Raw genomic sequence first — 26630 nt, 5'->3', positions numbered from 1 at the left:
ACCTACCCTACCTCACCCTAACTCACCTCACCATCCTACCTCACCCTACCTCACCCTACCTCACCCTACCTCACCCTACCTCACCCTACCTCACCCTACCTCACCCTACCACCTCACCCTCACTCCCACGCAGCGTTGACAGTGTCTCCTCTTGTCCTCTCTCAGGTGGTCCTGCCGACCTTCATCCTGGAGAGGAGGTCGTTGTTGGAAATGTACGCCGACTTCTTCGCACACCCGGACTTATTCGTAAGGTAATCCTCATCCCTCTCATCCCTCTCATTCCTGCAGGCTTTTATAAAAACACACAAGAATTCAGAATCAGAATTCCTTTAATTGTTGAACACAGAGGGGACATTTCACATCGTTACACCAAGAGGAAAGAGCCAGAGATAGCTTAGTGTTGATTAAGGAGCATGCATACAATGACCGTTTACAAAATACACGTCCAGTACCAGTATTTAAAAAACAAGTGTAGCATGTACAAAGTAGTGTGACAGCAGCCTGTTTAGTTAGTATATCAATATATATCCAACATGTGCATTAAAGCTCACCTATTCACGCAAAATCCACTTCTTCATGTCTCTTCTTCATCAACATGTGTCCCCTCTTCTTCATGTCTCTTCTACATCAACATGTGTCCCCTCTTCTTCATGTCTCTTCTACATCAACATGTGTCCCCTCTGTCTTCATGTCTCTTCTACATCAACATGTGTCCCCTCTTCTTCATGTCTCTTCTACATCAACATGTGTCCCCCTCTTCTTCATGTCTCTTCTACATCAACATGTGTCCCCTCTTCTTCATGTCTCTTCTACATCACATGTGTCCCCTCTCTCTTCATGTCTCTTCTCAACATGTGTCCCTCTTCTTCATGTCTTCTACTCAACATGTGTCCCCTCTTCTTCATGTCTCTTCTACATCAACATGTGTCCTCCTCTTCTTCATGTCTCTTCTACATCAACATGTGTCCCCTCTTCTTCATGTCTTCTACATCAACATGTGTCCCCCTCTTCTTCATGTCTCTTCTACATCAACATGTGTCCCCTCTTCTTCATGTCTCTTCTTCATCAACATGTGTCCCCTCTTCTTCATGTCTCTTCTACATCAACATGTGTCCCCTCTTCTTCATGGTCATCAACATGTGTCCCCTCTTCTTCATGTCTCTTCTACATCAACATGTGTCCCCTTCTTCTTCAATGTCCTCTTTTATACATCATCAACATGTGTCCCCCTCTTCTTCATGTCTCTTCTTACATCACATGTGTCCCCTCTTCTTCATGTCTCTTCTACATCAAACATGTGTCCCCTCTCTTCTCATGTCTCTTCTACATCAACATGTGTCCCCTCTTCTTCATGTCTCTTCTACATCAACATGTGTCCCCTCTTCTTCATGTCTCTTCTACATCAACATGTGTCCCCCTCTTCTTCATGTCTCTTTCTACATCAACATGTGTCCCCTCTTCTTCATGTCTCTTCTACATCACCATGTGTCCCCTCTTCTTCATGTCTCTTCTACATCAACATGTGTCCCCTCTTCTTCATGTCTCTTCTACATCAACATGTGTCCCCTCTTCCTCATGTTCTTCTACATCAACATGTGTCCCCTCTTCTTCATGTCTCTTCTACATCAACCATGTGTCCCCATCTTCTTCATGTCTCTTCTACATCACCAGTGTCCCCCCTCTCTTCATGTCTCTTCTTCATCACCATGTGTCCCCTCTTCTTCATGTCTCTTCTTCATCAAACATGAGTCCCCTCTTCTTCATGTCTCTTCTTCATCAACATGTGTCCCCTCTTCTTCATGTCTCTTCTTCATCAATATGTGTCCCCTCTTCTTCATGTCTCTTCTTCATCAACATGTGTCCCCTCTGTGGAAAGAGACTCTGAAAGTTTCAGGAACAAAGATTCTCTCTCTTTTTGATCCATTCTATAAAAACCTGTCTGAAAATGAGCTGATCAGATTTTGGCCACTTGATGATGTCATAACGCTGTTTTGTCTTGTGTAAACCATTAGCCAATCAGCAACCAAGGTACCCCCCCCCCCCCCCCCCCCCTTATCACCTGAATCTCCTCCTAGAGCACCATTGAGTTCTTTTTAACCAAATGTCTCTCAGAGGGGCGTGGGGAGGGGCTCCTTATTTTCATCTAAAGTAACAGACAGAGAATCAGCACTTTGGAAACAGGGCTGAAACAGAGGGGATTATGGGTAATGCTGCAATGATCTGTTTGGTGTTTCAGCCAATCAGAGACAGGTTCTGTATATATCTGAGACCTGTGATATATTGATGAAGAACAGTATGATAGGGGACCTTTAATATATATCCAACATGTGTATGATTGACCCTCCTCTGTGGTTCCTCCAGCATCGCGGAGCAGGAGGAGGCCAGGGAGCGCATGGTGCAGGTGGTGAAGTGGTACATGTCTGCTTTCCACGCGGGGAGGAAAGGCTCCGTGGCCAAGAAGCCCTACAACCCCATCCTGGGAGAGGTGTTCTACTGCCACTGGGACCTGCCCACGGAGACAGAGGAGCCCCCCCCGCCCACGGTGAGACACACTCTGAGGGTCCTTAAATACTGCAGACTGTGTGTGGGGGTCATCAGCACCCTCTAGTGGGCAGAGAGGGTACTGCCATGTGGTTTAAATAAACAATGCATTATGTAGTGAGTCAAGAGTCAAGGCTTTATTGTCTTTTGTGCAGCAGCTACAGTGAAGGTATGAAACACTTAAGTCAACAGTGCAACATATGTATAGGAAATACAAAAGATAAAATAGTGCAAGAGAATACAAATGAAAAGCACTCAACCAAATGTAAACAAACACTGAAATAATACGATAAAAAGGCAGAGTTGGAGAGGAGCCAAACGCACGGCGCCATCTAAGTGTGTTGTGTTTAATAAATATAACAACGCTTTATTTGAGTACCTTAAAAAGTGCACCATACATACCATTTATTATTATTATTATAATAAATGGTATGTATACATTACATTATAAGAGCTGTATCTTTTGGGCGGGAACGTTGTCTTTAATTTTTTATCAATCCGAAATGGGGCCTAAATTTGAGTTGATGCTTTAAAGATAGTAGTTTTCAGGTGTATTACTTACTTACTTCCCTGATGGCTCCCACAGGATTGTTGACGTCCTCGTGGATTCATCTTATTATTATACACACATGCATTTCCAAACATTTGGTCTACCTATGCTGTAAAATGTATTATCTCTTTGATTTACACACGGCATCTATTGCACGTCTGTCCGTCCTGGGAGAGGGATCCCTCCTCTGTTGCTCTCCCTGAGGTTTCTCCCATGTTCCTTTAAACTCTGGGGTTTTCTCTGGAAGTGTTTCCTTGTACGATGTGAGGGTCTAAGGACAGAGGGTCTAAGGACAGAGGGTCTAAGGACAGAGGGTCTAAGGACAGAGGGTGTCGTATTGTCATACTGATATTCTGTACAAACTGTGAAGTCCACTGAGACAAACGTAACATTTGTGATATTGGGCTATATAAATAAACATTGATTGAGTGTATGTATATATAATATTCTCAGCTTGTTGGTAAAGGGCAGTGGGCAAGGAAATGGTTTATTTGACTAAAAATAAATTGGTTTAATTAAAAAAGCAGATTGTTTTTATTAGATTCATATTGCGATGTATGACCCTCATGATTTGTATCCTTATCTTTCATGTTTTTGATTGATCTGGGAACAGGTCCTTCTTCATTTCCACAGCTTAACCGTCAGTAAAGGGTCTTCGAACGCGTCACACAGCTTCTACACATCACTTTAACAGCAGTCACTACAGTATCAGCTTTTCATGTTTCCTGTGTATATTTACCGTCTGCACTCTGTCGTTCAGCAGGAGACGGTGTCCGAGGGTCCTGTGCCGTGGTCTTCCACCAACAGTGTGTGTTTTGTGGCAGAGCAGGTCTCTCACCACCCCCCCAGTGAGTACTGACCCCTATATCAGTCATTTATATTCACTAACACTTAGAGGAGGGAGAAGTACTCAGATGTTGGTCTTAAGTAAAAGGAGAAGTACTCAGATCTTGTATTTGAGTAAAAGTAGAAGTACTCAGATCATGTACTTGAGTAAAAGTAGAAGTACTCAGATCTTGTTCTTTAGTAAAAGTAGAAGTACTCAGATCTTGTACTTGAGTAAAAGTAGAAGTACTCAGATCTTGTTCTTTAGTAAAAGTAGAAGTACTCAGATCTTGTACTTGAGTAAAAGTAGAAGTACTCAGATCTTGTACTTGAGTAAAAGTAGAAGTACTCAGATCTTGTACTTGAGTAAAAGTAAAAGTAGCAGAGTGTAGTAAAACTGTTAACTTTCTCCTCCACATTTTTGTAACCACATTCCTTGGGTTTCTTGAAGCGCTATATATGTTATTATTAATATATAAGTTAAAACAACAAAACCAAATGACCAGAAACACACAGAGCATATAAGAGATTCCAAATAACCTCCAAAATATATAATAATGTAATTATCATATTCTAATAACGTCTTGTTTTCTGCACTCACTCACGTAGCTGTGTATAAAGTGTGAGTTAAATGTATGATAATGTAATATAGAAAGAGTGTCCTCTGTCTCTCTGCAGTCTCTGCATTCTACGCAGAGTGTCTAAACAGAAAGATCCAGTTCAACGCTCACATCTGGACCAAGTCCAAGTTCCTGGGGATGTCTATAGGAGTGCACAACATCGGGCAAGGTACTTTGATACACCCAGTCTACATTAAAGTGGACCTATCATGCTATATTTGAATAATATAGTGTAGGGCCATACCTATATAAGGCATATTTATACTTTTTTTTTTTCAAAATACCAAACAGATCATGCATTTTAGCCATGCCTCATTTTGCTCAATTTGACAATTTCTAGCTCTGTTTTAGCAAGGGCAGATTCAGTGAGAACAGCACCACCTACAGGCCTGGCATATGTACTACAGCGTCTCCAGCGCTTTCGAACGGCAATGGCCGTGGCTGTCTCCTCCTGATTGGTGGAGTTGGCCCAATAGCCGTAGCGCCACCGTCCTGACGTCAGGACAGTGTTCAAATCTGGATCAGTTTTTATCAGATCCGTTGCAGCCCCTTTTTTAGAGATTTGGGTATGGAGGAAAATAGAGAGGGTTGTGTTTTCTGACACTTGGTGAGTTCCCTGGAACACCGGGGACACATATTCATGTAGAAAAGACGTACACAAGTGCATTTTGCATGATAGGTCCCCTTTAATGGATTACATGTACACACCTTACTGTCTTTGTTATTGTTATAATTGTGTGTGTGTGTGTGTGTGTGTGTGTGTTTCAGGCTGTGTGTCGTGTTTGGAGCATGACGAACATTACATCCTCACCTTCCCCAACGGTTATGGCAGGTACGTGATGGAGAGGATGAGATATGCTTTATTGATCCTAAATTAGGAAATTGGTTCGTCACAGCAGCATGTACAAAATATAATAAGATCAAATTAAATACAAAAAAAGTACATTAAAATAAATATAGAATATAATCAAAAATACAATCAAAAATAATAACATGTTATCCCCTGCTCTCTCTCAGGTCGATCCTCACGGTTCCCTGGGTGGAGCTCGGGGGAGAGTGCAACATCTCCTGCTCCAAGTCGGGCTTCAGCGCCAACATCGTGTTCCACACCAAGCCGTTCTACGGGGGGAAGAAGCACCGCATCACCGCAGAGATCTTGTGAGAGGAAACACTGCTCGATAAAAGACTGATTACACTGAGACAGGAAGGGACGCTCTGGGCTTAGTACAGTCATCACTGTGACACCGCTCCATACTGTCTGAGCTGCATTAGCGTCTGTTCGTTATACTTTCATTATACATCTGTGGCACTTCTTTGATTCATCTTTTTACCACACCTGAATACACAGAAAACATACGACTACAACATGTCTGCTGGGCACCGGGAGGAGAACAGGGGGAGTTTGGTAGTTAGCTTTTAGCAGCTAACTGATAGACTTAAAGGGGACCTATCATGCAAAATGCACTGTTGTACGTCTTTTCTACATGAATATGTGTCCCCGGTGTTCCAGGGAACTCACCAAGTGTCAGAAAACACAACCCTCTCTATTTTCCTCCATACCCAAATCTCTAAAAAGGGGCTGCAACGGATCTGATCAAAACTGATCCAGATTTGAACACTGTCCTGACGTCAGGACGGTGGCGCTACGGCTATTGGGCCAACTCCACCAATCAGGAGGAGACAGCCACGGCCATTGCCGTTCGAAAGCGCTGGAGACGCTGTAGTACATATGCCAGGCCTGTAGGTGGTGCTGTTCTCACTGAATCAGCCCTTGCAAAAACAGAGGTAGAAATTGTCAAATTGAGCAAAATGAGGCATGGCTAAAATGCATGATCTGTTTGGTATTTTGAAAAAAAAAAAAGTATAAATATGCCTTATATAGGTATGGTCCTACACTATATTATTCAAATATAGCATGATAGGTCCACTTTAACTTTTAGGAGATGGGAGAAACTTGTATGAGTTCCCAACAAATACCAGTAGATAAACATTAATCACGGGGTGTTTGTCGAATGCTAGCCAAGTCAACATCTAGCCGCTAACTGTAAGATGTTAACTTTTGGGAGATGGGAGAAAACCTTACTCGACTGGTTCCTAACAAATCCAGTAAACAAACGGGTCTAAAGAGTGAAGCGTCTGCGGAAACATATTCTGCATAAAGGTTTTATTCTAATATACTGTTGTGTTTCTCCGGCAGTTCACCCAACGATAAGAAGTCCTTCTGCTCCATCGAAGGAGAGTGGAACGGAGTGATGTACGCCAAGTGGGCGACTGGAGTGAGTCTTTATTTATCACTTATTTGATCCATTCCTCACATTCGAGGGGTGGAGGGTATATTTCACATTTGAAGTGCCTTTGTTCATTTTCTGAAGGGTAACTATGATGAAATATGTTGGTCAGCTTAACTTCAGTTCCTTAAAACTAGACGTAGAAAAATTACTAAAAGTAATGTTTAGTCTAAATACAAGTTGATCAATTTAGGGATTATCAATGAATGAGATATTGAACGCATGTGTTTGGTGTTTGCAGGAGAACACAGTGTTCATTGACACGAGGAACATCGGCATCATCAAGAAGAAAGTGAGGAAGGCGGAGGACCAGCTGGAGTACGAGTCCCGACGGTGAGAAATACTGATCTGAATATAAACTATATAATAAATACATGCTAGTCTAGTTTCCAGCTTTTAGTGAACCTGGAGATGTTGAGACCCCAAAGTGTCATGATAGACATGTAGAGTAGGGTCTGCAGCACATAGAAACTGCCGGATGCTAACCTGCATATGTTGGGACATTAGCATAAGGTTGATTAGCATTATAGCATGTGGACAATAGTTAAGAAATGGCTGATTTTGACATTTTTGGTGTGTGTTTTTGAGGTTATTGAGGATGCTGAATCCATTTCTGACATTTTCAGGATCAAAAATGACAGTTTTGAGTCCCCTAAAACGTTCAAATCGACCCAAAATTAATCAGAATCAGTCCATCTGGAGTAGAAATATGGTCACTTTCTGGTTAAAACTGCTATTTATGATCCTGAAATTGACTCGGCATCCTCAAAAACACTCCAAAATTGTAAAAATCTGCAATTTTTTTTTAACTATTGTCTGCATTATTGCTAATCAACCCAATTGATGCTAATTGTGCAAACAGCCCAACATACACAAGTTAGGATCCGGTAGTTTCTATGTGCTGGAGACCCTACTAAACATTTCTATCATAACACTTTGGGGTCCTCAACATGTCCAGGATTCACAGCATGACTCTATGAGCTGGTAACTAGAGCAGTGGTTCCCAAACTTTTTGTGCCCAAGGCACACCAAAGGACAAGTAAAAATCTCAAGGCACATCTATTGTGCAAAATAGCCCTTATAACACGTGTTAGCACTCATATCATGTAAAATATCTGTAAATGTGCATAATTATTTAATAATGCCAAATAAAATGTGACAAAGACAACTATATTCGGCATATCCATATCCATATCCATATCCATATCCGGCAGTGGCTCAGTCAGTAGGGGCTTGGACTGTGAGCTGTAGGGTCGCCGGTTCAAGTCCCCGACCAGACCTAAAATATGGAGTGTGGACTGCTACTTGGAGAGGTCTCAGTTCACCTCCTGCCCTGCCGTGGTGCCCTTGAGCAAGGCACCAGACACCCCCCTCACCCCCATTGCTCCCCGGGCGCTGTACAATAGCTGCCCACTGCTCCTAGTACTAGACTCCTGGTACTAGAATGGGTTAAATGCAGAGAACAAATGTCACTGTGTGTGCGCTGTGTGCTCTGCATGTGTGACCATTAGAGGGTTTCATCCCTCCCTATTCTATTCTATTCTATTACTCATGAAATATTTATTAACGAAATATTTCAGAAATTAATTTGAAACTTTATCAAATTAGGCTTCATCAAAGCAGCAACACACTCATTTAAACCAGTCAGGTCACAAAATAAAAAATTGTGGAGGATCAGGCTTTGGTGGTCGTGAGTTATCCGAGCGGCCCACCTCGGTGCCGCAAGTAAATACCGCGAGGAAATTGTCGACGGGGGGGGGGTGCTAGTGACTTATCCGAGCGGCCCACATCGTCCGACCGACCCACTTCAGTACCGGCCCATCGGGATTTGTCCCGAACGTCCCGATGGCCAGTCCGCCCCTGGCTGGTGGCACAAGAAAGCGCTCCATTTTCCCTCTTGCGTGTTTCTCTGTTTTAGTGTTGTCCTTCAGCCTTCGATGTGTCACGGTCTTATAATTCCCACCTGCAACTGCGTTAACAGCGAAATATGGGGTTCTGTGAGGATTTTTTTTTTAAATAATTGTTTTTAGGTATAGAGTTTGCCTCTGTATTATGAAATGAGTGCATACAAAGTACTGATATAGTAAATTAAAAAATAATTATTTTTGTGTAGTTGTATATTGCAATAATAACGTATGGTTGTCACAAAATCCCACGGCACACCCGGACTTGCCTCACGGCACACCAGTGTGCCGCAGCACACAGTTTGGGAACCACTGAACTAGAGTATACCTGAGATCCAGACTCATTGAAACACCCTCTTATCTTATCCCCCCCCCTCTCTTTGAATCCCCAGATTGTGGAGAGACGTGACTCTGAACCTGAAGCTGAAGGACATCGACTCGGCGACAGAAGCCAAACACAGTCTGGAGGAGAAGCAGAGAGGAGAGGCTCGAGAGAGGAAGGAGAACGAGCAGCAGTGGGAGACCCGGGTGAGGAGTAACTGCTGAGATTAGATTATTATAGATACACGTTGACATGCATCTAGGAACAAGGTTCCTGCAGAGTCTTTGAAGCCGTTACATCATCTGGAGGAAATGGTATTGGTGGCACAAAATGCTAAGTTGGATTTTATTTCAGTCGTTCTTTGCTGTAAAATCTCTAAAACAATATATTCTTGAAAGGCAATCAATTCAGTTAAATTAGGGTCTTATTTTTGTTTAACTGTGTCGATATTTCAAAAATCTTAAAGGCATCAAATTAATAATAATTTTTTTTTTTTAAAAGGTATTAAAATGACTTAAAACAATCTGAAATGCAAACACATGGGAGTTGTAGTTTGTATTCTGTAGTTTTTAGGGTACCAGTTCTTTGTGATCTTGTAAACTCTCTTTTAAAAAAAAGTCTTGAAAGGCAATCAATTCCTTAAAATCAGGGTCTGATTTGATATTGAATTGTCTTTAATCAATAATGTCTCCAAAGGTATTCAATTAATAAGTTAAATAAATGCGTTAAATGTTATTATTAAAATGTCTGATTCAATCATTGTTTCTTTTTCATTAAATAAAGTCTGTAACACGTTATTAGAAACATCTATTGTATAATCTGCCAGAAAGGCCGTGTAATTATTGTGTAATCATAATAATCATAATATCCCAAAACAAACCGTAAATTGAAGAGTTTCAAATAAAATAATATCTTGTTGTTTTTTATGTAAAGTGACTGAATCTGATTAACGAGCTCTTTTCGGGTCACTCATTCGACATAATGCTCGTTATTGTTGTCAAATAAAAGGACATGTAATTCAGACGGATCAAACGTCTCCATCTCACTCGTACACACAGACATGTATACGAATATTTTGCAGTTTAATGTCACGTTTTTCCCAATATTTGACTCTAAAACCTGGTGTTTCTTGTGTCTCTGCAGTTATTCCACGAGGACGGAGAGGTCTGGGTGTACGACGAGCCGCTACTCAAGAGATATAACTCCCAGGGGGGGCACTGAGACCACACACACACACACACTGAGACACACACACACACTGAGACCACACACACACACACACTGAGACCACACACACACACACACTGAGACCACACACACACACACACACTGAGACCACACACACACACACTGAGACCACACACACACACACACACTGAGACCACACACACACACACACACACTGAGACCACACACACACACACTGAGACCACACACACACACACACTGAGACCACACACACACACTGAGACCACACACACACACTGAGACCACACACACACACTGAGACCACACACACACACACACACTGAGACCACACACACACACACACACTGAGACCACACACACACACACTGAGACCACACACACACACACACACACTGAGACCACACACACACACACTGAGACCACACACACACACTGAGACCACACACACACACACACTGACACACACATACACACACACACCGTACATGTGCACACACACACACGGCAGAGTCTTCATAAGAACTCTTTTGCAAAAAAAACACTTCTCCCAGCCTTGGAATGACTGACGATTGAAGACAGCTTTGCATTTGACTGAAAAACAACAACAACAACAACCAATGAGACGACTGGAAAAACAGCTCCTCTCCTTATTTGGTCACTTCCTGTTCCTGCACCACCTCCATCAAAACGCCAACCTGAGGGATGCTGTCTCTCTTCACCCCCCACACCCTCACCTCTCCGCAGAGTCCCTGCACAAACCTGGGTTTTTATGAATGGAGGGGGGGGGGGGGGGCAAGGTGTGTGTGGGGTTGGCGGTGAATACAAAAAAACGAACCTTGACCAGTTAAAAAAACTGCGCTCTACATCTCAGGGAACGACTGAGGAAACGAGAAGGCTGCCCCCTGAGAGTCTGACGGCCTTATATATAACGGTGTACATCTTAAATGGGCAGGGGGGGGGGGGCGTTAAAAACCCCCCCGCCTGCCTGCAACTAGCTGTGTTTATATTATAGAAATACATACGACGGATATATAGATATATATTCTTTCTGGCAATAGTGTACAAATATCTGAGGATGTGACGGCTTTAGGGATCATTCCATTTTTATGTTTTATCTCCCACGTTGTTTTGTTTTCCAGAAGCAGAGTAAGCCATAGCATCTGAACGGGGGACATATGCAATACAGGGGGTCATTTAGGGGGTCCGTGATGCCAGAAGGCTAAAGGGACTTGCGTTCAGACACAGATCATCATGGTTCCTGAAGGCATTTATGAACAAATGATTGTTTACATATTTCTGTCTTTCAGTTTCCTTGTTTTCTCAACAGTTAAGGAGGTCGATATGTGTCCTCCTAACGCTCAGAGGTTGGCTCGAAATGCAATGATGATTAGATGACATGCAGAAATAAAGAAACTTGCTTTTACCTGAAAATGCACAAGAACATCCCGGATCGTCTGTTCTGGATATTAGGCGTGAGTGAATGTGATTTAAATGATTATTAAAACCCTTAAAATCAGACGGAGTAACGTGTGTCAGAGAGTAAATGGATCCTCTCATCGAACGACTTTTTAGAAACCAGCCAAATAAAGATCCCTGTCGAAGCTTCGTTTGTTTACTTTCCCTCCATGTTTTCTGTCTATGTTTATTATATTGAATCGAGGCCTTGCCATACATGTCAGTGTCACTCGCCTGGTAGAGAGCAATCATGTGTTCTGATTTCTTTTTGACCATAACCATTGATTGTAAGAGATGTTCCTATTGATGCATAATATTAAATCTCCATGAGTTCATTCCTGTGAGATTCTGTCTGTTTGTACACCTGAACATCAGCAGGAGAGAACTCTTTAAAGTAGAGACACTACATACTGATATACACCTGAACATCAGCAGGAGAGGACTCTTTAAAGTAGAGACACTACATACTGATATACACCTGAACATCAACAGGAGAGAACTCTTTAAAGTAGAGACACTACATACTGATATACACCTGAACATCAGCAGGAGAGAACTCTTTAAAGTAGAGACACTACATACTGATATACACCTGAACATCAGCAGGAGAGGACTCTTTAAAGTAGAGACACTACATACTGATATACACCTGAACATCAGCAGGAGAGAACTCTTTAAAGTAGAGACACTACATACTGATATACACCTGAACATCAGCAGGAGAGGACTCTTTAAAGTAGAGACACTACATACTGATATACACCTGAACATCAGCAGGAGAGGACTCTTTAAAGTAGAGACACTACATACTGATATACACCTGAACATCAGCAGGAGAGAACTCTTTAAAGTAGAGACACTACATACTGATATACACCTGGACATCAGCAGGAGAGGACTCTTTAAAGTAGAGGCACTACATACTGATATACACCTGAACATCAGCAGGAGAGGACTCTTTAAAGTAGAGACACACCTGAACATCAGCAGGAGAGGACTCTTTAAAGTAGAGACACACCTGAACATCAGCAGGAGAGGACTCTTTAAAGTAGAGACACACCTGAACATCAGCAGGAGAGGACTCTTTAAAGTAGAGACACACCTGAACATCAGCAGGAGAGGACTCTTTAAAGTAGAGGCACTACTGATATACACCTGAACATCAGCAGGAGAGAACTCTTTAAAGTAGAGACACACCTGAACATCAGCAGGAGAGGACTCTTTAAAGTAGAGACACACCTGAACATCAGCAGGAGAGGACTCTTTAAAGTAGAGACACACCTGAACATCAGCAGGAGAGGACTCTTTAAAGTAGAGACACACCTGAACATCAGCAGGAGAGGACTCTTTAAAGTAGAGACACACCTGAACATCAGCAGGAGAGAACTCTTTAAAGTAGAGACACTACATACTGATATACACCTGAACATCAGCAGGAGAGGACTCTTTAAAGTAGAGACACTACATACTGATATACACCTGAACATCAGCAGGAGAGGACTCTTTAAAGTAGAGACACTACATACTGATATACACCTGAGCATCAGCAGGAGAGGACTCTTTAAAGTAGAGACACTACATACTGATATACACCTGAACATCAGCAGGAGAGGACTCTTTAAAGTAGAGACACTACATACTGATATACACCTGAACATCAGCAGGAGAGGACTCTTTAAAGTAGAGGCACTACATACTGATATACACCTGAACATCAGCAGGAGAGGACTCTTTAAAGTAGAGACACTACATACTGATATACACCTGAACATCAGCAGGAGAGAACTCTTTAAAGTAGAGACACTACATACTGATATACACCTGAACATCAGCAGGAGAGGACTCTTTAAAGTAGAGACACTACATACTGATATACACCTGAACATCAGCAGGAGAGGACTCTTTAAAGTAGAGACACTACATACTGATATACACCTGAACATCAGCAGGAGAGAACTCTTTAAAGTAGAGACACTACATACTGATATACACCTGAACATCAGCAGGAGAGGACTCTTTAAAGTAGAGACACTACATACTGATATACACCTGAACATCAGCAGGAGAGGACTCTTTAAAGTAGAGACACTACATACTGATATACACCTGAACATCAGCAGGAGAGGACTCTTTAAAGTAGAGACACTACATACTGATATACACCTGAACATCAGCAGGAGAGAACTCTTTAAAGTAGAGACACTACATACTGATATACACCTGAACATCAGCAGGAGAGGACTCTTTAAAGTAGAGACACTACATACTGATATACACCTGAACATCAGCAGGAGAGGACTCTTTAAAGTAGAGACACTACATACTGATATACACCTGAACATCAGCAGGAGAGGACTCTTTAAAGTAGAGACACTACATACTGATATACACCTGGACATCAGCAGGAGAGGACTCTTTAAAGTAGAGGCACTACATACTGATATACACCTGAACATCAGCAGGAGAGGACTCTTTAAAGTAGAGACACACCTGAACATCAGCAGGAGAGGACTCTTTAAAGTAGAGACACACCTGAACATCAGCAGGAGAGGACTCTTTAAAGTAGAGACACACCTGAACATCAGCAGGAGAGGACTCTTTAAAGTAGAGACACACCTGAACATCAGCAGGAGAGGACTCTTTAAAGTAGAGGCACTACTGATATACACCTGAACATCAGCAGGAGAGAACTCTTTAAAGTAGAGACACACCTGAACATCAGCAGGAGAGGACTCTTTAAAGTAGAGACACACCTGAACATCAGCAGGAGAGGACTCTTTAAAGTAGAGACACACCTGAACATCAGCAGGAGAGGACTCTTTAAAGTAGAGACACACCTGAACATCAGCAGGAGAGGACTCTTTAAAGTAGAGGCACTACTGATATACACCTGAACATCAGCAGGAGAGAACTCTTTAAAGTAGAGACACTACATACTGATATACACCTGAACATCAGCAGGAGAGGACTCTTTAAAGTAGAGACACTACATACTGATATACACCTGAACATCAGCAGGAGAGGACTCTTTAAAGTAGAGACACTACATACTGATATACACCTGAGCATCAGCAGGAGAGGACTCTTTAAAGTAGAGACACTACATACTGATATACACCTGAACATCAGCAGGAGAGGACTCTTTAAAGTAGAGACACTACATACTGATATACACCTGAACATCAGCAGGAGAGGACTCTTTAAAGTAGAGACACTACATACTGATATACACCTGAACATCAGCAGGAGAGGACTCTTTAAAGTAGAGACACTACATACTGATATACACCTGAACATCAGCAGGAGAGAACTCTTTAAAGTAGAGACACTACATACTGATATACACCTGAACATCAGCAGGAGAGGACTCTTTAAAGTAGAGACACTACATACTGATATACACCTGAACATCAGCAGGAGAGGACTCTTTAAAGTAGAGACACTACATACTGATATACACCTGAACATCAGCAGGAGAGGACTCTTTAAAGTAGAGACACTACATACTGATATACACCTGAGCATCAGCAGGAGAGGACTCTTTAAAGTAGAGACACTACATACTGATATACACCTGAGCATCAGCAGGAGAGGACTCTTTAAAGTAGAGACACTACATACTGATATACACCTGAACATCAGCAGGAGAGGACTCTTTAAAGTAGAGACACTACATACTGATATACACCTGAACATCAGCAGGAGAGGACTCTTTAAAGTAGAGACACTACATACTGATATACACCTGAACATCAGCAGGAGAGGACTCTTTAAAGTAGAGACACTACATACTGATATACACCTGAACATCAGCAGGAGAGGACTCTTTAAAGTAGAGACACTACATACTGATATACACCTGAACATCAGCAGGAGAGGACTCTTTAAAGTAGAGACACTACATACTGATATACACCTGGACATCAGCAGGAGAGGACTCTTTAAAGTAGAGACACTACATACTGATATACACCTGAACATCAGCAGGAGAGGACTCTTTAAAGTAGAGACACACCTGAACATCAGCAGGAGAGGACTCTTTAAAGTAGAGACACACCTGAACATCAGCAGGAGAGGACTCTTTAAAAGTAGAGACACACCTGAACATCAGCAGGAGAGGACTCTTTAAAGTAGAGACACACCTGAACATCAGCAGGAGAGGACTCTTTAAAGTAGAGGCACTACTGATATACACCTGAACATCAGCAGGAGAGAACTCTTTAAAGTAGAGACACACCTGAACATCAGCAGGAGAGGACTCTTTAAAGTAGAGACACACCTGAACATCAGCAGGAGAGGACTCTTTAAAGTAGAGACACACCTGAACATCAGCAGGAGAGGACTCTTTAAAGTAGAGACACACCTGAACATCAGCAGGAGAGGACTCTTTAAAGTAGAGGCACTACTGATATACACCTGAACATCAGCAGGAGAGAACTCTTTAAAGTAGAGACACTACATACTGATATACACCTGAACATCAGCAGGAGAGGACTCTTTAAAGTAGAGACACTACATACTGATATACACCTGAACATCAGCAGGAGAGGACTCTTTAAAGTAGAGACACTACATACTGATATACACCTGAGCATCAGCAGGAGAGGACTCTTTAAAGTAGAGACACTACATACTGATATACACCTGAACATCAGCAGGAGAGGACTCTTTAAAGTAGAGACACTACATACTGATATACACCTGAACATCAGCAGGAGAGGACTCTTTAAAGTAGAGACACTACATACTGATATACACCTGAACATCAGCAGGAGAGGACTCTTTAAAGTAGAGACACTACATACTGATATACACCTGAACATCAGCAGGAGAGAACTCTTTAAAGTAGAGACACTACATACTGATATACACCTGAACATCAGCAGGAGAGGACTCTTTAAAGTAGAGACACTACATACTGATATACACCTGAACATCAGCAGGAGAGGACTCTTTAAAGTAGAGACACTACATACTGATATACACCTGAACATCAGCAGGAGAGAACTCTTTAAAGTAGAGACACTACATACTGATATACACCTGAACATCAGCAGGAGAGGACTCTTTAAAGTAGAGACACTACATACTGATATACACCTGAACATCAGCAGGAGAGGACTCTTTAAAGTAGAGACACTACATACTGATATACACCTGAACATCAGCAGGAGAGGACTCTTTAAAGTAGAGACACTACATACTGATATACACCTGAACATCAGCAGGAGAGGACTCTTTAAAGTAGAGACACTACATACTGATATACACCTGAACATCAGCAGGAGAGGACTCTTTAAAGTAGAGACACTACATACTGATATACACCTGAACATCAGCAGGAGAGGACTCTTTAAAGTAGAGACACTACATACTGATATACACCTGGACATCAGCAGGAGAGGACTCTTTAAAGTAGAGGCACTACATACTGATATACACCTGAACATCAGCAGGAGAGGACTCTTTAAAGTAGAGACACACCTGAACATCAGCAGGAGAGGACTCTTTAAAGTAGAGACACACCTGAACATCAGCAGGAGAGGACTCTTTAAAGTAGAGACACACCTGAACATCAGCAGGAGAGGACTCTTTAAAGTAGAGACACACCTGAACATCAGCAGGAGAGGACTCTTTAAAGTAGAGGCACTACTGATATACACCTGAACATCAGCAGGAGAGAACTCTTTAAAGTAGAGACACACCTGAACATCAGCAGGAGAGGACTCTTTAAAGTAGAGACACACCTGAACATCAGCAGGAGAGGACTCTTTAAAGTAGAGACACACCTGAACATCAGCAGGAGAGAACTCTTTAAAGTAGAGACACTACATACTGATATACACCTGAACATCAGCAGGAGAGGACTCTTTAAAGTAGAGACACTACATACTGATATACACCTGAACATCAGCAGGAGAGGACTCTTTAAAGTAGAGACACTACATACTGATATACACCTGAGCATCAGCAGGAGAGGACTCTTTAAAGTAGAGACACTACATACTGATATACACCTGAACATCAGCAGGAGAGGACTCTTTAAAGTAGAGACACTACATACTGATATACACCTGAACATCAGCAGGAGAGGACTCTTTAAAGTAGAGACACTACATACTGATATACACCTGAACATCAGCAGGAGAGGACTCTTTAAAGTAGAGACACTACATACTGATATACACCTGAGCATCAGCAGGAGAGGACTCTTTAAAGTAGAGACACTACATACTGATATACACCTGAGCATCAGCAGGAGAGGACTCTTTAAAGTAGAGACACTACATACTGATATACACCTGAACATCAGCAGGAGAGGACTCTTTAAAGTAGAGACACTACATACTGATATACACCTGAACATCAGCAGGAGAGGACTCTTTAAAGTAGAGACACTACATACTGATATACACCTGAACATCAGCAGGAGAGGACTCTTTAAAGTAGAGACACTACATACTGATATACACCTGAACATCAGCAGGAGAGGACTCTTTAAAGTAGAGACACTACATACTGATATACACCTGGACATCAGCAGGAGAGGACTCTTTAAAGTAGAGGCACTACATACTGATATACACCTGAACATCAGCAGGAGAGGACTCTTTAAAGTAGAGACACACCTGAACATCAGCAGGAGAGGACTCTTTAAAGTAGAGACACACCTGAACATCAGCAGGAGAGGACTCTTTAAAGTAGAGACACACCTGAACATCAGCAAGAGAGGACTCTTTAAAGTAGAGACACACCTGAACATCAGCAGGAGAGGACTCTTTAAAGTAGAGGCACTACTGATATACACCTGAACATCAGCAGGAGAGAACTCTTTAAAGTAGAGACACACCTGAACATCAGCAGGAGAGGACTCTTTAAAGTAGAGACACACCTGAACATCAGCAGGAGAGGACTCTTTAAAGTAGAGACACACCTGAACATCAGCAGGAGAGGACTCTTTAAAGTAGAGACACACCTGAACATCAGCAGGAGAGGACTCTTTAAAGTAGAGGCACTACTGATATACACCTGAACATCAGCAGGAGAGAACTCTTTAAAGTAGAGACACTACATACTGATATACACCTGAACATCAGCAGGAGAGGACTCTTTAAAGTAGAGACACTACATACTGATATACACCTGAACATCAGCAGGAGAGGACTCTTTAAAGTAGAGACACTACATACTGATATACACCTGAGCATCAGCAGGAGAGGACTCTTTAAAGTAGAGACACGACATACTGATATACACCTGAACATCAGCAGGAGAGGACTCTTTAAAGTAGAGACACTACATACTGATATACACCTGAACATCAGCAGGAGAGGACTCTTTAAAGTAGAGACACTACATACTGATATACACCTGAACATCAGCAGGAGAGGACTCTTTAAAGTAGAGACACTACATACTGATATACACCTGAACATCAGCAGGAGAGGACTCTTTAAAGTAGAGACACTACATACTGATATACACCTGAACATCAGCAGGAGAGGACTCTTTAAAGTAGAGACACTACATACTGATATACACCTGGACATCAGCAGGAGAGGACTCTTTAAAGTAGAGGCACTACATACTGATATACACCTGAACATCAGCAGGAGAGGACTCTTTAAAGTAGAGACACACCTGAACATCAGCAGGAGAGAACTCTTTAAAGTAGAGACACACCTGAACATCAGCAGGAGAGGACTCTTTAAAGTAGAGACACACCTGAACATCAGCAGGAGAGGACTCTTTAAAGTAGAGACACACCTGAACATCAGCAGGAGAGAACTCTTTAAAGTAGAGACACACCTGAACATCAGCAGGAGAGGACTCTTTAAAGTAGAGACACACCTGAACATCAGCAGGAGAGGACTCTTTAAAGTAGAGACACACCTGAACATCAGCAGGAGAGGACTCTTTAAAGTAGAGACACACCTGAACATCAGCAGGAGAGGACTCTTTAAAGTAGAGGCACTACTGATATACACCTGAACATCAGCAGGAGAGAACTCTTTAAAGTAGAGGCACTACATACTGATATACACCTGAACATCAGCAGGAGAGGACTCTTTAAAGTAGAGACACTACATACTGATATACACCTGAACATCAGCAGGAGAGGACTCTTTAAAGTAGAGACACTACATGCTGATATACACCTGAACATCAGCAGGAGAGGACTCTTTAAAGTAGAGACACTACATACTGATGTACACCTGAACATCAGCAGGAGAGGACTCTTTAAAGTAGAGACACTACATACTGATATACACCTGAACATCAGCAGGAGAGAACTCTTTAAAGTAGAGACACACCTGAACATCAGCAGGAGAGGACTCTTTAAAGTAGAGACACACCTGAACATCAGCAGGAGAGAACTCTTTAAAGTAGAGACACACCTGAACATCAGCAGGAGAGGACTCTTTAAAGTAGAGGCACTACTGATATACACCTGAACATCAGCAGGAGAGAACTCTTTAAAGTAGAGGCACTACATACTGATATACACCTGAACATCAGCAGGAGAGGACTCTTTAAAGTAGAGACGCTACATACTGATATACACCTGAACATCAGCAGGAGAGGACTCTTTAAAGTAGAGACACTACATACTGATATACACCTGAACATCAGCAGGAGAGGACTCTTTAAAGTAGAGACACTACATACTGATATACACCTGAACATCAGCAGGAGAGGACTCTTTAAAGTAGAGACACTACATACTGATATACACCTGAACATCAGCAGGAGAGGACTCTTTAAAGTAGAGACACTACATACTGATATACACCTGAACATCAGCAGGAGAGGACTCTTTAAAGTAGAGACACTACATACTGATATACACCTGAACATCAGCAGGAGAGGACTCTTTAAAGTAGAGACACTCCATACTGATATACACCTGAACATCAGCAGGAGAGAACTCTTTAAAGTAGAGGCACTACATACTGATATACACCTGAACATCAGCAGGAGAGAACTCTTTAAAGTAGAGACACTACATACTGATATACACCTGAACATCAGCAGGAGAGAACTCTTTAAAGTAGAGGCACTACATACTGATATACACCTGAACATCAGCAGGAGAGGACTCTTTAAAGTAGAGACACTACATACTGATATACACCTGAACATCAGCAGGAGAGGACTCTTTAAAGTAGAGACACTACATACTGATATACACCTGAACATCAGCAGGAGAGGACTCTTTAAAGTAGAGACACTACATACTGATATACACCTGAACATCAGCAGGAGAGGACTCTTTAAAGTAGAGACACTACATACTGATATACACCTGAACATCAGCAGGAGAGGACTCTTTAAAGTAGAGACACTACATACTGATATACACCTGAACATCAGCAGGAGAGGACTCTTTAAAGTAGAGACACTCCATACTGATATACACCTGAACATCAGCAGGAGAGAACTCTTTAAAGTAGAGGCACTACATACTGATATACACCTGAACATCAGCAGGAGAGAACTCTTTAAAGTAGAGACACTACATACTGATATACACCTGAACATCAGCAGGAGAGAACTCTTTAAAGTAGAGGTACTACATACTGATATACACCTGAACATCAGCAGGAGAGGACTCTTTAAAGTAGAGACACTACATACTGATATACACCTGAACATCAGCAGGAGAGGACTCTTTAAAGTAGAGACACTACATACTGATATACACCTGAACATCAGCAGGAGAGAACTCTTTAAAGTAGAGGCACTACATACTGATATACACCTGAACATCAGCAGGAGAGGACTCTTTAAAGTAGAGACACTACATACTGATATACACCTGAACATCAGCAGGAGAGGACTCTTTAAAGTAGAGACACTACATACTGATATACACCTGAACATCAGCAGGAGAGGACTCCTTAAAGTAGAGACACTACATACTGATATACACCTGAACATCAGCAGGAGAGGACTCTTTAAAGTAGAGACACTACATACTGATATACACCTGAACATCAGCAGGAGAGGACTCTTTAAAGTAGAGACACTACATACTGATATACACCTGAACATCAGCAGGAGAGGACTCTTTAAAGTAGAGACACTACATACTGATATACACCTGAACATCAGCAGGAGAGGACTCTTTAAAGTAGAGACACTCCATACTGATATACACCTGAACATCAGCAGGAGAGAACTCTTTAAAGTAGAGGCACTACATACTGATATACACCTGAACATCAGCAGGAGAGAACTCTTTAAAGTAGAGACACTACATACTGATATACACCTGAACATCAGCAGGAGAGAACTCTTTAAAGTAGAGGCACTACATACTGATATACACCTGAACATCAGCAGGAGAGGACTCTTTAAAGTAGAGACACTACATACTGATATACACCTGAACATCAGCAGGAGAGGACTCTTTAAAGTAGAGACACTACATACTGATATACACCTGAACATCAGCAGGAGAGGACTCTTTAAAGTAGAGACACTACATACTGATATACACCTGAACATCAGCAGGAGAGGACTCTTTAAAGTAGAGACACTACATACTGATATACACCTGAACATCAGCAGGAGAGGACTCTTTAAAGTAGAGACACTACATACTGATATACACCTGAACATCAGCAGGAGAGGACTCTTTAAAGTAGAGACACTCCATACTGATATACACCTGAACTTCAGCAGGAGAGAACTCTTTAAAGTAGAGGCACTACATACTGATATACACCTGAACATCAGCAGGAGAGAACTCTTTAAAGTAGAGACACTACATACTGATATACACCTGAACATCAGCAGGAGAGAACTCTTTAAAGTAGAGGCACTACATACTGATATACACCTGAACATCAGCAGGAGAGGACTCTTTAAAGTAGAGACACTACATACTGATATACACCTGAACATCAGCAGGAGAGGACTCTTTAAAGTATTGACACTACATACTGATATACACCTGAACATCAGCAGGAGAGAACTCTTTAAAGTAGAGGCACTACATACTGATATACACCTGAACATCAGCAGGAGAGGACTCTTTAAAGTAGAGACACTACATACTGATATACACCTGAACATCAGCAGGAGAGGACTCTTTAAAGTAGAGACACTACATACTGATATACACCTGAACATCAGCAGGAGAGGACTCTTTAAAGTAGAGACACTACATACTGATATACACCTGAACATCAGCAGGAGAGGACTCTTTAAAGTAGAGACACTACATACTGATATACACCTGAACATCAGCAGGAGAGGACTCTTTAAAGTAGAGACACTACATACTGATATACACCTGAACATCAGCAGGAGAGGACTCTTTAAAGTAGAGACACTACATACTGATATACACCTGAACATCAGCAGGAGAGGACTCTTTAAAGTAGAGACACTACATACTGATATACACCTGAACATCAGCAGGAGAGGACTCTTTAAAGTAGAGACACTACATACTGATATACACCTGAACATCAGCAGGAGAGGACTCTTTAAAGTAGAGACACTCCATACTGATATACACCTGAACTTCAGCAGGAGAGAACTCTTTAAAGTAGAGGCACTACATACTGATATACACCTGAACATCAGCAGGAGAGAACTCTTTAAAGTAGAGACACTACATACTGATATACACCTGAACATCAGCAGGAGAGAACTCTTTAAAGTAGAGGCACTACATACTGATATACACCTGAACATCAGCAGGAGAGGACTCTTTAAAGTAGAGACACTACATACTGATATACACCTGAACATCAGCAGGAGAGGACTCTTTAAAGTAGAGACACTACATACTGATATACACCTGAACATCAGCAGGAGAGAACTCTTTAAAGTAGAGGCACTACATACTGATATACACCTGAACATCAGCAGGAGAGGACTCTTTAAAGTAGAGACACTACATACTGATATACACCTGAACATCAGCAGGAGAGGACTCTTTAAAGTAGAGACACTACATACTGATATACACCTGAACATCAGCAGGAGAGGACTCTTTAAAGTAGAGACACTACATACTGATATACACCTGAACATCAGCAGGAGAGGACTCTTTAAAGTAGACAGGGTTCGAGTTATGTGGGAGCCAATGGGAGCTGAGCTCCCAAAAGGAGGGGTCTGAGCTCCCACGGACGCAGTGAAATCATACATCTGTGGGGGTCGCTAATACATTACCAACAACCATTATTTTAATCACAAATAATGCATGTGTCAATGTAATGAGTATTATTTACGTTAAAGGTAGGGTAGGTAAGTTTGAGAAACCGGCTCGAGATACACTTTTTGTTATATTCCATGGAATGCTCTTAACATCCCGATAGCAATGAATATCTGAAGTGCTTTGACAACAAATCCATAAAAAAATATCATCTGTGGAAGCTGTAGTTCTGTAAAAAGCACGACCAATCATCTGAGCCGGCCCGGCTAAAATAACTGGATGGCCTACCTGCCTGTCAGCCTTCCATCTGTGCACAAACTTATCTCGTGCCCTCATTGGTCATGTGCGCGTTTGTGTGTTGGAGGAGGGGCTCTATAGAGAGGCGAAGTCCCTCCCCTTCCGGTGGACCTCCATGGGACCTTATTTCGGAAAAATTATGTATTGAAGTCAATGGAGAGAGAAAGATTATCTTTCGATCCCGTTTGAATTGTGCCACGAATTACACATATGATGTTTGTCAATTTAAAAGATAATTTTGCAAGTCAAAAAAAAAAAATGTGTCGTAAAACTGTGAAGTAACACATTTGTTTGTGTGAAACGCTCAATGAACTACATCTCTGGTCTCACAGAACAACACACGTCACCAAGATGGCCGTCACTACTGTCTTGTCAACAAAACGATTGACTTCCCTCACTATCACCACAATGAAACACGTCCTGAAGAATGTCATGCAAAGCTGCCTGCCTGCCTTCCTTTGATTCTCTCTGAACTGCCTGGTCGTTTTAATGTTTAATGTCAACCATTTGTGCAGATAGCATGAAGTAGAGAAGATCGCTAGCGTTAGCGTTAGCATTTCTCCCCCGGGCTTAAATTGTGTATTATAGAATGATCACACCGGTGACAGTACTCTTCAAAGGGTTCACGAAATATGACTACTACTCTTACTGTTTAACATTTTGGGTTACTTAATGTTACTTCATGTTAAGGCTAATAAAAATGACACGGCTGTAATGCTAACTAACGTGCTAGCTACTAGCTAGCTTGATCCAGACACTCCTCTTTCATCAGACGGGAAGCGAAAGAACGAGCAAGACCCATTGCTGGTATGATAACAACCTAAGCACACAGGCATCTTGTGAAAGTTATCTTATCTTAGCCAGCGCCATATAGATAGATTATATCTATATTGCGCTGATCTTAGCTATCTCTTAGTGGAGGAAAACAATTGTGACATCACTTATGCGACTCTGGGATTTGTAGTCTTTCTAGTTGCGGATTTTTCATAGTCTTATATTTCAACAGTTTTACGACAAACTGTGACTTTTTTGACATGGAAATGATTTTTTAAAATTGACAAACATCATATGTGTAATTCATGGCACAATTCAAACGGGATCGAAAGATACATTTTCTCTCTCCATTGACTTCAATACATTATTTTTCCGAAATAAGGTCCCATGGAGCGGAAGTAGATGGGCGTGACTTCGCCACTCTATAAGGAAGTGGCAGATTTTCTCCGGTTGTGTATTTTCAAATTCTAGCGATCTCGAGCCGGTTTCTCAAACTTACCTACCCCACCTTTAACGAGGTAAATAGTAGTGATGGCAAAATGAAGCTTTGAATGAAGCATCGAACCACTTGGACAATTGTGTCGGAAATAGGTTCATTTCTCGAAGCTTCAGTTACAGCGACCTCTCCTGGCGAAGTGCAAGGCTGCAGTGGGTTTAACGTATCTTTGCCTTGAAAAACATTCGATGCACACACACACAAGACTGAATATCATGTTCTATTTGCAATTAAAGATTGATAATTGTGCGTATTGGGTTATTGAGAAGAGACTAGAGAGTGCTGTAATTTTGTTTGGGTGGAGAGGGCCTTCAGTTAATAAAGTATTAAAGTTGAAAAGGAATGATTAAAAGTTCATCTGTTCCGGGCTTTGAACCAGCTGCGCGGAGGACATCGACGCTTCGGGCCGCCGGCTCTAACCACTGGGCTATCTATACCTTAAGTTAGTAACATGGTTTTCATATTAGCTTTTATTGTCTTTTTGTTCACAACTTCTCCACATTTCAAAGTGTTCCCGAGCCAGAACGACCTATCTTTCTTCCTGGCTTGCTCTATAATGATCCAATTAAAATGCAATACCAACAACAACTCAACAGCAACAACGCAAACTACGACAACAACCCACACATTGCTCATTGTTTAGAGCGGTTATAAGTGTTGAAGCGCTCAAATTCGAAACAGTTTCAACCTGTCACCTGTCAGAATAGAGACGAGGCAGTGCATTGAATCGCGTGATTGGACCGCGAACCAGTCAAGTGATTCATTCAGGAAATGAAGCAGTTGCTGCTTCGGACGTCATATGTCACGTGATTTGAAGCAAGCTTCGAATCACTGGGTGTTTCTCAATCGCGAGTACGCTTGCTTGGTAGCACATGTCTGACGAGCATCTTGCTTCAGAAGCGAGTCAAGAATACTTCCTGGCATTCGGAAAACGAAGTGTGGAACAGGCTAGCAAGTGTGCAGGTGTGCGTCATATGAGAGGCCCCGCCTCTTACATCTTCCGCCACAGATTTGGGGAAATTGGTCCGTGCGCAAAGCATTGTGGGGATTTTAAGACCGCGAAGTCTACTCATGTGCACACTCGATATTTCTCCAAACGGAGTACGCCGGGCTCGGTAGATTTCCAAGTATGCTGGAGATTGGAACAGTACTTCGGCGGCACTCGATGACGTAGGAT

General features: G+C 42.0%; 1 protein-coding gene across 7 annotated transcripts in view; it reads left to right on the top strand.

Moving 5' to 3' along the window:
• osbpl9 (oxysterol binding protein-like 9) overlaps positions 1 to 10338 on the top strand; it is a 58780-nt gene extending 48442 nt beyond the window's left edge. For all 7 annotated transcript variants that reach the window (XM_034136177.1, XM_034136176.1, XM_034136172.1 and 4 more), the window contains 10 exons: positions 166 to 251; positions 2362 to 2542; positions 3852 to 3939; positions 4595 to 4705; positions 5305 to 5368; positions 5554 to 5694; positions 6734 to 6812; positions 7066 to 7157; positions 9121 to 9256; positions 10194 to 10338. In XM_034136177.1, the coding sequence (XP_033992068.1) occupies positions 166 to 251; positions 2362 to 2542; positions 3852 to 3939; positions 4595 to 4705; positions 5305 to 5368; positions 5554 to 5694; positions 6734 to 6812; positions 7066 to 7157; positions 9121 to 9256; positions 10194 to 10271 (1056 nt within the window). In that variant the 3' untranslated portion in view covers positions 10272 to 10338. The remainder of the gene's footprint in view (positions 1 to 165; positions 252 to 2361; positions 2543 to 3851; positions 3940 to 4594; positions 4706 to 5304; positions 5369 to 5553; positions 5695 to 6733; positions 6813 to 7065; positions 7158 to 9120; positions 9257 to 10193) is intronic.
• Positions 10339 to 26630: the final 16292 nt, after the last annotated feature.

The sequence above is a fragment of the Trematomus bernacchii genome, unplaced genomic scaffold (assembly GCF_902827165.1).
Source record: "Trematomus bernacchii unplaced genomic scaffold, fTreBer1.1, whole genome shotgun sequence".
NCBI classification, from domain to species: domain Eukaryota; kingdom Metazoa; phylum Chordata; class Actinopteri; order Perciformes; family Nototheniidae; genus Trematomus; species Trematomus bernacchii.
This window is presented reverse-complemented; position numbering and strand designations above follow the sequence as displayed.